General features: G+C 46.1%; 1 protein-coding gene across 3 annotated transcripts in view; it reads right to left on the reverse strand.

Moving 5' to 3' along the window:
• Window positions 1–17,498, reverse strand: part of EXD3 (exonuclease 3'-5' domain containing 3) — a 313,559-nt gene that overhangs the window by 159,547 nt on the left and 136,514 nt on the right. For all 3 annotated transcript variants that reach the window (XM_014949705.1, XM_014949703.1, XM_014949704.1), the window contains 2 exons: window positions 15,622–15,695; window positions 12,842–12,880 (listed from right to left, as the gene is read on the reverse strand). In XM_014949705.1, the coding sequence (XP_014805191.1) occupies window positions 12,842–12,880; window positions 15,622–15,695 (113 nt within the window). The remainder of the gene's footprint in view (window positions 1–12,841; window positions 12,881–15,621; window positions 15,696–17,498) is intronic.

The raw sequence follows: 17,498 nt of genomic DNA on the forward strand, positions 1-17,498 counted from the left end.
TGCCAATGCAATTTCTCATTCAGAAGTCCAGACCCCGGTTCCAAACAGCAGCCAGAAGAAGAAGGTTAAGTTCTGTGAAAATTGACCCATCTGCCTGCCCAGCCAGCTGTAGGTTGAGTCAGCAGATCGAGGGAAGGGATTCCCCCCGCGCTATGAGACCACACCTGGACACGGCACCTGGTTTTGGTGCCCCAGTGCGAAAGAGATGCCGACAGGAGGGAAGGAGTTCAGTAAAGAGCCCCAGAGAGGGTCAGTGGGTTGGAGGACATAATGGAGAGGAGAGGCTGAGAGAGCAGAGCTTGTTCAGCCAGGGGAAGGCTGAGCTGGGGACATGGGAATATACAATCACTCTCTTCCATTTTATCATGGGGGATCACAGAGAAGATGGAATCAGATTCTTCCAGACAGATTTCAACCATGCCTAAAGGGAAAAAAAACCAAGGTGACAGTGAGAGTGGCGAAACACTGCAATAGGCCCAGAGGAACTGCTGTGGAACCAGGCAGAGCCCTGCAACACCTTCTCTAACTTGAAGTCGGCCCTGCTTTGAGCAGGAGGGCAGAGAAGAGACCTCCACGGGTTCCTTCAGACTGAAATGAGCCTGCATTCCCCGGCACCAGATTCGGCTCCCCATGGACAGGTGGCTTCTTGCAGCAACTGCTGCTTTCAAGTTCCAAGCACCTCCCAGGTGAAGAACACCCAAGATCTCATCTACCCAGAATACGGGACGGTCCTGATCATGCTCAACAATACTACAGAGAGATCCAAATACATTTCCTGCATTGGGATCACTTCCAAATTGAAGTCAGGCAGCCCCTGAGGGAAGTCATTCATCTTCACCAGATGAAGTCATCACGTCTCCAAAATCTGCTTGTACTGCTGCCGATGAGAGAAGGTACATAGCAGAGGGAAAGAATGAACCCTGCCTCCAAAGCCAGATCTGAAGAGTGAGTATTTTCAAAAAAAATTAAGCAAGAGTTTGGGATCTATTTTAAACACAGTGTTGGACATCCTTCACGCAACTTTTCCCCAACTCACTGAGCCCCGTAACAGATAAACCCTCTGCTGGCAATGGCTCCACTTCACAGGGCACTTCCCACCTCAGAGAGGAGAGGCTCTGCAAGGCTCTGCACACAACATTGCACTGCACTGAATCGGAATCAAACATTGCCAGATCTCACTTTGGTACCTGAGCAGAACACGGATATCAATGTTTCTTGGCTGGAGAAGGCGCACGCCCAGACAGAAATTGAGGTTTAATGGAGAATGTGTAATACTGCTGAGTGCCCCTAGCCCCACACAACCCTTCAGGACAGGGGAGGATTTAGTGAGGAGAGCACCAGGATACACCTGAGCCAGCAAAGCTCAGCGCTGACACCGCCACGTCACCCGCCAGCACACGGAGGCAGCTGCCTGAACACTGTCCTGAAAAATTGGCTTTTACCATCTGAGCAGCCACCACTGCTGTGCTGGCCAAATGGCATTAGCCCAGGGACCCCGTCCCCGTGCTCCTCTCACTGTGTTTCAGACACAGCTCCCCGGGGGGCAGCAGCCTGATGCTCCCAGGGACAGCCTGAGGCCATGGTGGTACGAGCCAGTCACCCTGTGCCACCAGTCACCCTGTGCCATGGGTCCTCGGGGCCACCGACCCGTTCCTGCTCTCATTTAGCTGTGTAGTTGCAGCCTGACTCTCTTGGGAACTTTCCCAGTGGGAAGATCAGAACTTTTATTTTTATTTTAAACCACAATTAACTCATTTTCCTCAACTATATCTCACAACAGCTCCAGGTATGCTGATACACAAAATCAAGGCGCATTCACCTGCAATACTTGTTCTTCCGTCCACTAATTGTTCAGGGAATGTCATAAATGTGTGTCTTAATGAGCTATAGAGCCAGGCTAACCCTGTTAAAATAACCTTTGTTTAGAGAGAGAAATAATTGCATGGTATCCTTAAAAAAAAACCCAAAATACAATTCTTTAACAAATAGATTAAGGTAACTTTACCCTACTTGCTTTTTTAAGATACAATTTCTTTTTCCTTCAATTTGGCGTGAAGTCTGTCCTGAGGGTCTCTGCTTTGCCCGGAAATCCCTTTCTCACTATCACTCCAGAGGAGGCTTCTGAATTCTGACCTAGCCCCGTCCCCAGAATTGCTGAATATTATTCATCCCAGGGATCAGCAAAGCACCAGGGAATGGTTCTGAATACATAAGCTACGCAGTTTTGATATGCTTCCAGATTTCTCACACCTCTTGGTCCCACAATGGCAGGCTGGAGATATTTTCTGGGGGCATTCCAGCACTTGGCAAGACAGAAGATGAATGAGGATGGGGAAATTGGACAAACTCTTTCAGAGCACAAAGTAATATGTTACTTATCACAGTAGACACTTTGTCTAAGGCCAATAACACAGTGCATTGGAGACAAACTGGCAACCCTTATCTTCCCAGTGTTTTCTGAAGTAGCATTTATCTACTCACCTTTTGTCATTATGTCACACACACACATGAACAAAGTGCCACTGTGGCAAATGGCAAGTTGTACCCACTGGCTGAAGAAAGTGAGGGCTCCCATCACATACTGCACACGAGGTGACCCACGCTGCTGCTGAGCCTCACAGAGCCTGGTCCTCCTGGGACCCAGCAACATTTCTCTGGTCTCTCCAGCCTGAGAAGGTTTATACAATTGTCAAGCACTTTCATAAACTTTTTACAGAAGTCACCACCGCATGACTCTATTTCAGGTTCTGTCTGGGATCGGGGAACCCTGCACAAGGGAAATACAGCATCTTCTGAAAAGCTATGAGGCTGCCTGAAGGATCACTATCGAACATGATTATTCCAAAATGCAACTTAGGAGAAATGTCCAATGTCCACTCGTACTCCAAGATCTGTCTGCGGGAACTCCACTCCAGCTACAAAAGCACAGCAAGGGACTGCAGGGACAGGCACACGCTGCCAGAGAGCTGGGGGGACAGGGGCAGAGGAGCAGAGCACCATGGCACTGTGGGCTGCCAGAGCTGCCGGTGTGGGGAGAGAGGAAGAGCCCACAGGAATGAAACCGCTGTCGCCGTGTCTCTGCTGCTGCAGGATTCCACTTCAGCAGTTTGTCAGGATGTAGGTGAGCTGAAGCCACCCTGACGCCTTCCCATTTCTTTTGGGCAGCCCTAATATTAACTCTAACGAGCCAAACCAGTATACCAATTAACGCAACCAATCACTCAATTCAATGTTCCCATACCCAGGCACACACATAATGAGAATTCATAAGCTCCATCTTCCTTTCCCAAGAAGTCATGGAATCCCAGCACTGCCCGGCAGGATGGGAGGATGCTCGGGTCCAGCTCCCGAAGGCTGATGCAGACTGCTCAGGAGGAAGAATCTGCAGATGCAGAAAGAGCCTCAGAAACCTCTTTCTTATTCTCTCCCTGCTCCATCCTCCCCGCTCAGGTAAAATTCCAAGTTCTGAGGCCGAGCAACAAAGCAGGAACCTCCTGTTACTTGGTCCTGGCTCTGGGTTGTTGTAACAGCCTTCCGTAAGGGTCCTCCTACACCAGGATGCACTGTGACTCTGCCCGCTCTCATTCCTGACGTATGGCAGCTCCCCTCAGATCTTCACTTTTCCTGTGGAAATCACTGCATGAAAGATTGGCCATCAAAGAGCTCCAGGTTCCCACCCATATCACTACCTTAATTAAAAGGCCTGTAAGCTCTGAAGCAGAATTAACTTAAAACCTGCTGCGTTCATTGCAAAGAACAGAAGCAGCAAGCTAATTTCTTTGCTTTCTTTTTAACCCAGTCCTGAGCTTCCCTGACACCAGACTTCTAACTGAGGTCTCTTCACTGCTGCTGCTTCACTTCTAAGCAGGTTTGCGAGAGCTCCTGACCTGCCTTCTCCAGGCCACGCTGGACCTCCTCACCCTTGCTCATCCATCTTCCCGAGCCTCGCTCTGCCTTGTGTTCTCACCTCATGCTCTCCACTCTGCTTATGGGCTGCTCCAGCCCAGGCTCGCTTTGGAATAATTAGGAACCGGAGTTTAACTTCTTTTTTCTCTAGGAATGTGGCATTCCCACCAGGGGACATTTTTCCACTTACTAAGTCTTCGAAGTGAATAAGCAAGAATCTTGACGATGGAAATAGTTGCTCAGAAGCACTGGCTCTTCCCATCATTAGTCCATGAAAAATAGATGCCCACAGGAAAAACATGGATTACCACTTATTTCTCTTTTACCACGCACAAACCTCACCTGGCTCGTAGCCAAAGCAATAAGAAGTATCTTTGCAGGATCTTTACCAAAAGCAAAACTTGGCAGTAGATTTTTCTCTCCTTTAATCTCTTTTGGTACCTTTAAACTCCTGGTGTTTTTTGTTTTGAAGGGGGAATGCTTGAGAGGGTTGACTGAATGAACTCTGAAATTCACACCCTGGCAAATTGGACTGATTTCCTAAATCCATAATTACAACATTCCTCAGAGATATGCATTCTTTCAGAGCGAACAAGGGAAGATTAGTTTCCTGTTTCTTCCCATTTACATGACTTCTCCGTCAAGAGGAACTTTTTTTTTGTTTCTAAACAATCCTCTGTTTATGTGGTTCTCTTCTTGGCAAGGAACTGGTGAACTAATCTCGCCTAGAAGTATAATACAGCCAAACTATCAGTTGCAAACAGCCCGAGCATCTTTGTGCAAGGCAGCTGATTTGCACAGGCCTTTATAACCCAGTACCTGTCCGGGGAAGCACTCAGACAGGTACCCATCAATTACAGGGTTTTTAAATAATCTGGGATGATTATTGACCGACCAGATAGTTTTACTGCTGACTGGATAAGGACAGCAGACTGGATCTGTGCCTGTGTGCGAGGACGTGTGAGGCTTAAGAGCTCAGTAAAACTGGGCAAACGTAGCCCCTACATCTCCGAGGAGAAACTGCTGCAGGGGAGAGGATTGCGTTTCTCACGGCACGGGGTGGCAAGAAATAGCTGTCTCCTGCTCGCAAAGGGAACACGCACAGAGCCCTGCTGACCATCTATTTGCTTCCCACTTTTAAAAAAGCAGTGAACACATCCCAGACCCTCTCTTGCTAGCAGGCAAGCTCCACGTCCCAGCCCTATTTGTCTCTCCTTGTTTCTGCTGGAGAGGCCAATGTCAGCGCTCGGGACGGGGTTCCCTTTGGCTTAGAGCAAAAGAAACACAAGGATGTCATTGTTTTGAGAGCCATTTTCCTTTGAGGTATACAGTCCTGAAGCTGCTGCAGTTTGGAGCCAGGAACAGATATCCTGAAAACAACTGTATTAGACTCCTGATGTAGCTTTTAAGAACCTTGTACATTCCACATGTTCTTATAAAGTTTTGGAAGATGGTCCTTCTTATATTGTTTCCTACTCCTAAGATGCTCCTCCCGTTTGGCTGAATTCAATGCCCCACCAGGGCACATCGGTTCAGTCCAAGCACTTGCTGATGCTCTTAACTCTTTAATCTAGTACTGACCTCTCAACCCACAGCCATAAGCCAATTAGCCTCTCCTTTATACCATACCAAATCTCTTTCTGATGAAGTTGTGCTTTCGAATGAATGCATGTTAGTGACAGAAACGTAATTACACTGCTTTGCAATGAGCTAGCCCTGCTTGCTGGAGGGGGTGTAAGGTCAGAAAGCATCTCTAACATACCAAAACAATTTAAAGGCAGTTCTTTCTCCCAGTGTATTCTCTCCAGTTTCCTTTCTTTGCTCTCCAGTACTGACTATGTCCGCATGTAAAGGCTCTTTGGCCACAACTTTTAAAACTGAGGTCCTGAGCTTTCAAAGGAATTACTTGCCAATACCTCAGTGAAGCAAAGACAGACACCTGGCTCCCACAAGCTTCTGTTGTGTCCCCAGAGCTTGCCCCTGTAGATCTACACTTAAGTAAATGTGAGCTGATTTTCCAAAGTTATTGAGCAAGCACATCTTCCATCACTCCAGAGAAATTTGGGGTAATTTTTAAAAATATTTTTGACAATTTGGCAAATAGTACAGAAAGCAATGGCAGCTTTTCTTAGCTTCTTTGTACCTACTGTAAAATTCCACCAGAATTCATTAGTATGTTTCTGCTTAACCACAATTTCTTTATCTAGAAATGGCTGGATTCATTATAAATAAAACTACCATAATTATCATTAGGCACACGAGCCCTCCAGGTCTCACAGAAAATAATCCTCTCTGAGCTGTGCAGGAGGTGCAGGGAGGTATTTACATTTAACTGTATACATCATCCTTTGATAGACCTCTCTTTAGAGGGCAAGGCACGGAACACACCGCGTGTTTGGCTTTTCCCATGTATTTCTCCCACAACAGCTGTGGGTTTGTTAAATGAGACGTTCCCGTTTCTTTTAGACCAAGTGCTAACTTCATTAGTACAGATGCATATTTTACTGCTCTCTCTCCAGAAAGCAGAACGTAACTGAAGAATTACGTTATGCTTTTCCTGAGACAGCCACAGATGTGCCTGTTTTCTGCATCAGCCCTATCGGTACGGCCTTTTGCTTTGTAACTCCGATGTTATTTCAGCTATCAATAAATATATGACACCATTTACAAACCAAACTGAAAAATAGAAGGAAATCTGTACTTTGCCTGCTACTTTTACTGTCCAGTTTTTCCATGGTTTAATATTCCCTTAGGTACAATACGCTTTTACATCACATTGTGGCTTTATGTTCTCCCCAGAGACCTCTACCAAGAATAGTAAATCTAAAGAAAAAAGCACCGGGCAAAAGCAGAGGGATTGCCAGAACACTCCCAGCACCAGAGAGCTCCTGGGCAGTCTCTGAGCAGGGACAAAACGCTGGGAGAAGAACGAAAGGACCAACGGGATCAACAATTGGGGGAAGAAAGAAGAAAATCTGCCAGTTCTCAGCTGATAGAAAGCAATTCCCTCAGTTCCAGCTTCACAAGACAGAGACCAGATCTTCAACCTGTCACTGCTCCAGCTCCAAATACCATCTATTTTGTAGAAGGGAAATGGAAAACAAACAAAACAATCTTCTCTTTTTTTCAAATGGCAGCTGTTAGGAAGCTGCTTAAAGTTGTGGAAAGATAAATGCAATTCTTTTGCAGGCAGCTCAACAGGGAAACTGCAGGCAACCCAGAGAAGAGGAGCAGCTCCTGAATATTCCCATCCACACCCACACCGGGAGCTACCGGGCTCAAGGGGGACGGCTCCCGGCTCCAGCGCCCTGTGCAGCAACAAGAGTAAAACCATGAACATTTATTTCAGCTGATGATTCCTCCCCGAGACTTTTAAGGCCAGAAGGAACAAAACGAATCACCCACTGGCTCTAATTTCCTGCTAAAAAAGAGGCCATAAATACTAGCAAGGGACTCCACACAACGGCTGGTTAAACTAGTTTTGGTTTCTACCTTCCAGGAAAACAGCCAGTCTAGATTTGATGTCTGAGTGATGAAATCCATTATATCCCTGAATAAACAGTTCACTCAAACACAGAGAGAAAGATAATTTGACATGCAGACTTATTCCGAAAGACATGTCGTTTATTAATCACCTCCTGAATATCATTCCCATTTGCATTGCACAGATTGCTTAATTCCCTACAGATATTAAGTTCCTTACACTATAGGGATGTTGCTGTACTCAAAACAATCTTGAGTCAATTAGAAAGTTTGCCTACACTCAGGAGTCCCGGGGAAGGACACTAGAAGTGGATATTTGCAAAGTGACCTTTTTGACCTCTCGTCCTTATTAAAGGTTCCCCAGAGCAGGATTACTGGCCAGGTGTTCAGGCCACAAAAACTTAAAAAAATAATTGCATTCTGCCCTTTAAATTCCCCTTAAAAATTACCTCCTTCAGCATAACAGCTATTACATTTTATTCCAGGGGTAGTTACATTTTAATTAAGGTCAAAATGGTCCTGTACAGAAAGAGTGCATTAGGATCTTGGCATCAGTCATTGAGGACATTTGCCATTTGGAAATTAGTTGGTTTAATAAATAATATTACATCAACTCCTTGCTGTAGCGTAAGATAATTTACACCTATTAAGGACCAGGAATTGTTGAAGTTTTCCAAATGTCTTACACATAAAGGAGGGCACTTTACTTTTATGCCTTCTGTTTGGGCAGATTTCTGAACATTATCTGAATACTATCTGCAAAGTAGCATAACAACCCGAGCATTTCAGTGGAACTAGAGTTATACATTTGCTACAAATCACTAGCATCTCAGCCCTGGTCACCCAGAGAACAAGCTGGCACAGGGTCTGACTTTCATGGTCAGAAATTTTAAAAAATAACTAAGTTATCTCACTGCCACAGCTGGAGGAGCAGAGGAGATTAGCTGCAGCCTCTCCAGCACCGGCCGCAGAGAACAGCTGGCTCCGGGGCTCATCTGTTTCCTTCTCATGAAAGGCCAGAGCAGTCAGAACAGACGTGAAACAGGGGCCTGAAAAAAGCAAGGGCGACTCTTCTAGATGCCATGTCCCCTTCTCTCAAGTCACAGCCACCAAGCCGAAGGACAGCGTGGTTCCAAGCACCTGCTGGCAAAAGGGCTGGCTGAGGAGCCACAGCTCACGGTGAGTGCCCAAAGGACAAGTGACATCTCAGACACCAGTGCTTTTCCTGAGTATTAGTTTTGGAGGGGGTTAAGATTTTCACATTTAGGAAACTAAGGGAAAGTCTCCCCCATGCAAACACTAGCACAGGAAGTGTTTTAATTTAGCAACAAAAAGCCCTTTGGCTCAAGGTCGGTGAAAGTGGAAGGTCCGTTTCTACCACCTCACGCTCCCAGACACCTTGCAAAACAGGAGATTATAACACCGACAGTCCCCAGTCAAGTAATTGCTTTTAACCCTGCCCAACACTGATTCTAGCTTTTGTCCCAAACAAAGAGCTATGTTGCTGTGCACCATCACCCCGTTCTGCTCCATGGGAGAAGGAATTTCATAGCAGGACGTCCAAATAAACACACGTACACTTCTTGGCCAAAGTATACCCTGAGATAACATTTAACTGGTTGGCTCTGCTGCAGTCAAACTATTCCCTGCAAAAATACTCTGGATATTAGTATCATTGAGCAAGTGTGTGCCTTCTGGGCTCTGATTGTTCAGAAATACCCATAATATTCTGTCATTCCCCCTGCACAACCACCCCAGCCTTCCTTGTCCAGCTGAGTGTCTCCTGTGGGCACCATCACGGTCCCAGCGCTCCCCAGGCAGCTCTCTCCTCGCAGAGATGGGCCCAGCTCCCACAGGGAACGGAGGAGACCTGAGGAGCTGGGGGTGACTCCACACAAAACGGATGCTTTGGCACTAATCAACCAAGTCTAGAAGGGAACAATTGCTGGATCACCCCCAAGGCACCCATGAAAACACTGCACACTAAAAGCAGTGCAGCAAAATACCAGACCCTCCGATTGACAAGCCCTTTGTTAAACCAGGAGAATTTCTGGCCACCAACACACAGGTGCCTGGTGCTATTTGAGATGTCCTCAGGCTCCAGCTGCCACCCAAGCAGGGAGTGCTCTCCGGTAGGTCCCATGTCATCCTGCCAACCTTGTGCAAGTATCTCAGATACTATCTGACATCTAAAGCACTGGTGGAGGTGACATTAGCAATCAGTCCTCCTATGCTCCTCATAGATATTTTTGTTCTATGTGCGTTCACTTTTTGAAGGCTTGTCAGATGATTGAAAAATGCCTTCCATGCTTTTTAGTCTCTGAGCCCTGCAGAATTTCCAGGGAAACGTCAGCGGTCAAAAGTCCCTCTTGCTGGTGGCCAAGCACTCTCTGCAGCTGCTGGCAGGACGGCCCTTCCCGAACACATCTGACCAGTGCCACATCTCGGCTGTTCTGTGGTTGCTCTACCCAGTTCCACCATCTTTATGCAGCTGATTAAAGCTACGAAAAATATGAAGCATGCAAAAATGGAAGCAGAAGGGCACACAACAAAGCAGACAATTGGCTCACGCCCTGCCTTTTTTTTTTCCCCTGCCTATCTCCCATCAATATCCTACACACCTTCCCCTCGGCTTGTGAAGACAGGCACCCTCGGTGTGTTCCTTGCAGCTCAGGATCAGTCAGGCGAGCTGATGAATAGCAGCGCGGCTGGCACCAGGCACGAGAGAGAGCTCTTCCCCTCCCTCTGCCTCCCGGGTATCCCTGCTCAGAGAAGATGATACAAAGGGTATCATCTGAGGTAGCCCTCCTGGGCTAACCCAGCTCGCCAGCAGGCAGCGGTAACGCGGGCAGGTTCTCCGGGTGTGGAGAGGTTTGGATCCCTGGGCTTTCCCTCTGCCCTCCCTGCACCTGCAGCCCGGACAGCAGAGCGGCAGCGCCGGCGGGCAGAGGGGGCAAAACCAGTTTGCTACAGGGCTGGGAACAAGTTCTGTTGGCCCCACAATTAACTAACGAGCCTTTTGTAGGAGCAGTCGGGATCACACCTCCGATTCATCCCACAGGGCAGGAACAGGAAAATTCTGTACTCGTACTGCTCAGGGCGAACAAAAAGCAATACCATCCCAGAAACGCCTATTGCCCGCCACAGGGAAGGCGATGGGGCCACCGCACGAGGAGAGACACCACCTTCTCCAGGGCTCTCCATAGCCATATATAATTTAAGTCTTTTGTTACAGTTGCAGCACCAAATCAAACAAAAATACCCATGAAGACTTCCAACCTCTTTGGACTTGAAATTGAAAAAAAAATCCAAAGATTCTGACTGGGAGTTTTCCGCTGTGGAGTCTTTTGGGAGTTTTGGTTCCCATTCCCCAGGTGACCCTGAGGTCAGGCTCCATCCCATCCTCTGCTTCCAACATGTCTTTCACACTGCATCGCCAGGCAGAGCTTGGGAGACACAAACTGTCTGTGAGCCTGAACCGAACACAGGAAGGGGATGTACACCACAAACCACAGCTCTCTCCAGTGGAGCTCAACAGATTTTTTCTTGGGTCCAAACACGCCAGGGCACAGGTGAAGCTCTGAGTGGAAAGTTGAACCTTCCCCTCATGTAAAGCGTGATCTTTCCAAATCAATGAAGTCCCAAACAATCTTAGTTTTTGCACTGAAAACCAAAACTTTGGCTCAGAGATTCCCCCTTTGTCCCTTCTCTTTTGCCCAGTGCCGCCGGGCAGCGAGGAGCAGACGCCAACCTGCACATGCCAGCATTTCCCTTTCCTCCAGATGCACAGGTACAGATTCTGATCGCTTTAAAGTGCTGCCAAAGACGGTGATCTCCGATAGTGCCGAGAGTCAGGACTGATAACAGGCAAGTTTAAGCACTACTCGTGATAATTACATAGTTGTCAAAAATACAGAAGTTGGCAGCACGCAGAAAACACAAAGTGCAGAATACTTTGGGAAAGCAAAGATGACCATCATGCAGCTGAGCTCTGTACCTCTCTAGGGAGCTGCCAAACAAGCCCTTTTCAGAGAGCACCCATTCCCAAGCCTCCCATCTCCATATGGGATTGGCACGATCTGCAATGGTGGATGTTAACTGGGAGGTCTGTCCCACTTTCCACCATATCATCACAGAACCCCTTCACTGCACACACCAAAGTACCCCCAGGAACCGGGATGAAGACATTTGCCACAGCTTCACGGCTAATCCCACCTCAGGATCCAGCAAGGCACCAGCACTTGTCTTGGCCTTTAGGCTTGTGAGAATCAAAGGCAACCCTGAAAAGTTCTTTCCCAGGATAAGATCACTGGGATCAGGAGGCAGGACCCCTTCCTCTCCTCACAGAGTCCAGCCTCTTCCATAGGTACGATAAACAACACACAGAAGCTGAAGAGTCACCACTGCAAACACTCGGGTGGTTTAACAGTTGCCATGCAGCGCTGCTGGGCATTTTATCAATGATCTCTGTTTTAAAAACATATCCTCCTGCCTTTTCAATTGTTCTTTTTCCTGCTGACCCATGAAAGAGAGAAGAAACATCTCGTGTTTAAAATTCAGTCATTTTGCTGGTGTGTGCAGACAGTGTCTGCCATCTCAAAGGCACGAGCTCGTTGGCCATCAGACCAGCCCCTTCCCCCTCAGAGGCCCTCATTGACCATTCCAACGGATTCCCGAAGGCAGACTCCAGCTGATGGTCAGAAATCCTGAACGGCTGCAGAATTCAAACTGAGAGGAGTTAGAGAAAAGGAGCAAACGCTCCCCATGAGGTTGCAATTCCACGGGGATATGGAATGGGATACGGACTTATAAATAATCACTAATGGTTTGTTACCGTGGAATTTCTTGCTATTTCATTGTCACACATGTATTTATCGTAGCATCAGGCCAAAACATGCTTGCCTGAACTGTTCTGTTCATACACCAAGAAAAAAAAATACTGATACCCTTCTTCCTGTGTTATTAAGAATACTTGTGTCTGACAGCACAAGACGTAGAAGTCACAATATCCAACAGTTGCCTCACAAACCTGTTGAAAATGCTGGGAGTGGAGCATGCAGAGGGAATCTAACGTTTGTCCTGATTTACTCACACACCTTGTAGCTGCCTGAAGAGAATTCTCTTTCCCCCCTGCCTTGTAATTAATCAACGTAAATATTTGTAGTGTTCACTTACAAATAAGGGCATGAAAGTAAAGGAATATACTCGATAATCTTATCTAAATGCTCCAGCCAAGCTAGAGCATTTTTAAAGACATAAAAGGAATGAAAATACAATTTTCTTCCTTACACTTTCCAGTATGTACAATTTTGCTATATGTTAACAAAGTTATGAAGAAGTGCTACATTGTAATCTCAGGACTACAGTAACCAGAGCTGGACATTCTGAACATCTTAAAATAATCTCCAAGCAAATAACCCTGAAAAAATGGGAGAGGGAAATCCACACTCACCTGAACGTGATCTGCCCAATTCTCCTGAGTCATGGTTTTCTGAAAAAGACAAAATTACTTCTGAGCTGTCTTAGAAAAGGGAGAATGCGACACACAGCAGGCTGAAATTTAACACACTGGCATCAACCGTGCCTGAGGAAGGCATCTGGAGCACATGGGAACCCTCTGCTGCTCCCGTGTCACCAGCTGGAGCACGGCAGAAACCCAGCCTGGATGAAGTAATTCACACAACTGTTACGCTACAGGAAAAAAATTCACATGCAACCAAAGTGCACGGGCGATGGCAGGTCAGCAGCAGCCCCAACTCTGCTTATTGCCCAGAGCTGGGGCCTAGGGTCATTTGCAGAAAACTAATCACCCTAACGACACTCTGCAGAGTGTGTTTCTGAACATCTCAAAGCTCATATGGTGCTCTTGCAATGCCAGAGAGACCACTGAGCAAAGCTGACATGGACCATGACCTGGTGGAACACATGGGTTGTTGCTGTTGCCTTCACCTCAGACTTGCAACATGTCCATACACTGTTCACCTCAACAGCAGCTCCATGGAGAGCCACCACACAGGCTCCAGCAGCTGAAGTGATCTCAGGGGTCATCTGCAAGGCTAAGCCTTCATAATATAAAAATGCAAACTTTTCTTAAGAGCCAAGCCATGAAAAATCCTCTGGAATCAGGAGTTGTGGGAAACTGATAGGTTAATATTCCCACTCCAATGGAGCTCAGAGCCAACCGAAGGGAGAAACTCGGGATGGGATCTACTCTCCACTCGCCTGCACGAGACCCATCAGCCACTGAGGCCTGAGCCTCACCCCACTTCTGGTGGAGGAAACAGTGGTTACTAGTGCCACTTTTATGGAAAGGTACAAGAGCAAACAGAGAGTAAGAGCCTCAAAGAAAACATCTTTGAGATATACAAGCATGTAATTTAAATACTAGTGAGATAAAAGAGCCATTTAACCAGACCTCATACACAGCTGAGAATGGTAAACAGAGAACACCAAAGAGCTCTTGGAAGAAGGGACCATGTCCAGAAGCAGCTGCCAAATGTACCCTAATGGAAGTAACTGGCCAGCTTGGATACTTTAAATCAAGCAAACACTCCAAAACAAAGGAAATAGAAGGCCAGAGAGAGCAGAACACCAGATCAAGAATCCATTCCGTTCTGCAAAACAAATACACCTGGAGAAATGCTTTTTACTCTCTCACCACAAATGACCAAGCTCTCTAGAATATGTCATCCAACATTAAAGCTTTGAGATGCAGGATGCTGAAAGGCTAGATCTTCTCTAGGTATTCTGTCAGTGGATCTGGAAGGCAGCAAAGGCAGACCACAGCCTTCTCTGATGTGTCTGGAGGTCTTGGAAGAAGCACTGGCTGTGCCAGAACGGCGTCAGCAGATCACCACCACCCAACCCCATCTTCGCATTCAACGCACTAGAGGGTAGGGGGTCAGGAAAAAAAAGCTTGCATCTGCCTTCTTCTGTCAGAACATCAAACGAATCTTCCTTCGAACAACAGAACAGGCCCTTCTGGAGAGGTGTCTCATTTCCTGGCTCTCTGAGGACTGGATCAATAGTACCGTAAGAACATCTGAACAACTGTTGGGCTCTCTTAAAAGTCTGTTAAAAAAGCCTCTAGTATCTACAAGGAGAAAGACTGCTATGAACTGCAGATGAAACACCACTCCATGTTTGGCAAATACAGCTTGATAATTCAAAGTTCAAGAAATGGAAGCATTTCACTTTGATATTCAGTCTCTTGTGGTCCTTGTACTTCACAGCCCAACATATACACCCAGATACAAGTACAGGCTGTTTTCTTCCAGAAGAGGGAGAACAAAAATTTACTCTCAGCTGGTACAACCTGTCTCCAGGCACAGGATGACAATAAATGCCAGACCACCACGAAAAGCACCAGAACTGCCTTGTTAACAAGAAGAGAAAGGTGCTCCCCAATGCAGTATGTTCAGGAGCATCCACGGGGCAGTGACTTGGCTCAGTAGACTCATGACGGGGGAGAAGAAACTTCAGCCAAGTAATTCTGCAGACAGGCAATCTCCAAGCTGCCTCCTAGAAACCTGCTCCTTAGAAAGAATTAATGGCATCTTCTTATTTCTACAATCTCTCCGTGCCAGCACAAGTACCAGCATATTTGGAAAGAGAATTCCAAAGGCTGGACAAAAGTAAAGTTCATTCAATGAGTGGTTCAGGAGCTGAAAGTATGACCCTTTTGCTCAGCCGTAACAAGGCTGTTTGCACAGAAAAGCTCCTGTGGCAGGTTTGGGCCATACCTATCACAGCGAGGCCACAGGAACCAAAGCAAAGTGCCTACGAAGAACCCAGCAATGCAGAATACCTAAAACCTGGTGTTCTATTAAAAAAAAGCAACACACAATCTCCCTGCAAAAAACAAAAATACCAACAATCTTTTTAGCCAGCATGCTCCTGCTTGTCTGAGATGGCTGAGAGAAGCTGAGCGCATGGGGAGCACCCCCGGACCCCCGCTGTCCCAGGACACTGCTGGGGGTGCTGATGGGGGGAGCACCCAGCTGGGAGCAGTCAGGACACCCAGTCCTTAGGCTATCAATGGACACACAAACTATTCACTCACAGAAAAAACAGATCCAATAGCAGATCCAATGCATTTCTACACAATAGCAATCACAAAGAAAACTTGATCATGCACCATCAATACATTTCAATCATATCAATTATGTTATTCAAAATACAAATACACAAAAAGTCTCATTCAGACCCAAGCCACACAATTCAGAAACGTACCTCAACAAATCTCTTGTAAAAGAGGTAATTCAGAGTTCTCAAGTGCCGTTGATTTATGACATTTGGGCAGAGAGCTAAAAGGAGGAAAAAGACATTTAAGTGTATAACACAGCTGAACTTCCTCGAAGTTTTACTGTCTAGACATTTCATTTTTCCTTCCCCAATTTCAGACTTGGTATGTGGAAGGCAGGATGCCATCACACTTGGAACAATGACGGACAGACACACACATTGTCAGCTTATCTAGACTACAAACGGTTATTTACACTTTCAACCATGATTAGCAATGCTAATCCTTGGGTCTGATATCTCTGGTTCTACCACCCTTGAATGATAAGATCCACTTGCTGGCTCAATATGCTCCACAGTCAATGACTTCACACCTTTAATTAGGCAGCATCCTCATACAGGCACCACCTCCAGTCTCTGGAGGCTGCATTCTTTCTGATTTAATTGGAACCTGTGTGGTTAATTCATTGAAGCAGTTTGGAACATGTTACTCAGGATGTAAACTTGTGGCTAAAGTTTATCCGATAAAATATATATCCATGAAAGAGATTCCATATCCACACAAAGAGGGAGGTGACTATTGTTTTGCTGAGCTAGCAAGCAACAGTTGTTGTTATTATTTTTATTACTGTCATCTTCATTAGATATGCCTCATTACAACTGCAAAAACCAAGATCTTCACATGGCACCTTGTTTTGAAACCCATCGAAGAGAGAGATAAAGGCAGAAGATAAAATGCATTAACAAGAATTAGCATAGGTATCTATCTGCCAGTTCCTGCTGGATGCTGTATGTACAGGGAGAGATTTAACCAGAGCCTTCTCTGGGGTTTCAGTGGTTAAAACCATCTCACTGGGAGACGGAAGGAGCAGGAGCCACAGTCAGAAATGATAACACACAATAATAAAGTCAAAATTCTCTGCAGCCTCCCTTGAATCAGCACATACCAAGAGAGACCACTGTTCCCAACTTAAGGGGCCTCGGAGCCTGGCACCCTCTGTGCCCCACACAGGGCAAAGCCGGGGGCTACAAACGGAGGGAATGCAGCAACATCTCAGAATGCCAGACTCTGGGATCAAGGGATGTGAATTGATGTTCCACAGGTTACTGCAGCTTCTCGGAGTCTCCTGAAGCATCACTTCATAACTTGAACATTTCCGTCTCAAATAGAAACGTTTAAAGCTGTTATTTCTAAGTTAATCTTCCACAGTGTGACAACATATCCTCGGCCTCCAATGTTGTCACAGTGTGACAACATATCCTCGGCCTCCAAGGATGTGAGGAAATTATTGCAATTATCCCGCAGGATATTATCCCAATATCTGGACAAAAGATCATCAGCCCATGGAAAGCTCTTTAAAGAAGGTAAGATCAACATAAAAATTAATAAATATTTAAACTTAAAAATTTCAAATCACTTCAGAAAGAGACACAGCATGTCTGCTCTAGGTCACCAAAAAGATCCATTGAACGTTTTTTTAATTTGAGAGTAAATAACCAAAGGCCAGGACTTGGCAGAACTGAGGGATTTTAAGAGCCCAGCAATCTGTGTGGAAAGCAGGACAGAGGAACACAGATGGACCGGAATATTTTTGAAAGTACTCGTGACATTTTCTATTCTGATGCTGCAAAGGAACTGAGTTTGGGTCTAGTTTTCTATATTTTATTACAAAAAACAGAGAAGGACTAATCAAAACCGTGAGGATGAAAGGTAACTTGGTAAGAGAGACAATGAAATGAATTGTTCAAAGCTCTAAGGAAAGCAAGAACAGCAAAATAAAACCAACAAAACGGACTTCAATAAACTCAGAGAACTGGCAGGTAAGTTTTCATCTGAAAATAATTTTAAGGGGAAAAGGAGTTAAGGA

The sequence above is a fragment of the Calidris pugnax genome, unplaced genomic scaffold (genome assembly GCF_001431845.1).
Source record: "Calidris pugnax isolate Ruff unplaced genomic scaffold, ASM143184v1 scaffold192, whole genome shotgun sequence".
NCBI lineage: Eukaryota > Metazoa > Chordata > Aves > Charadriiformes > Scolopacidae > Calidris > Calidris pugnax.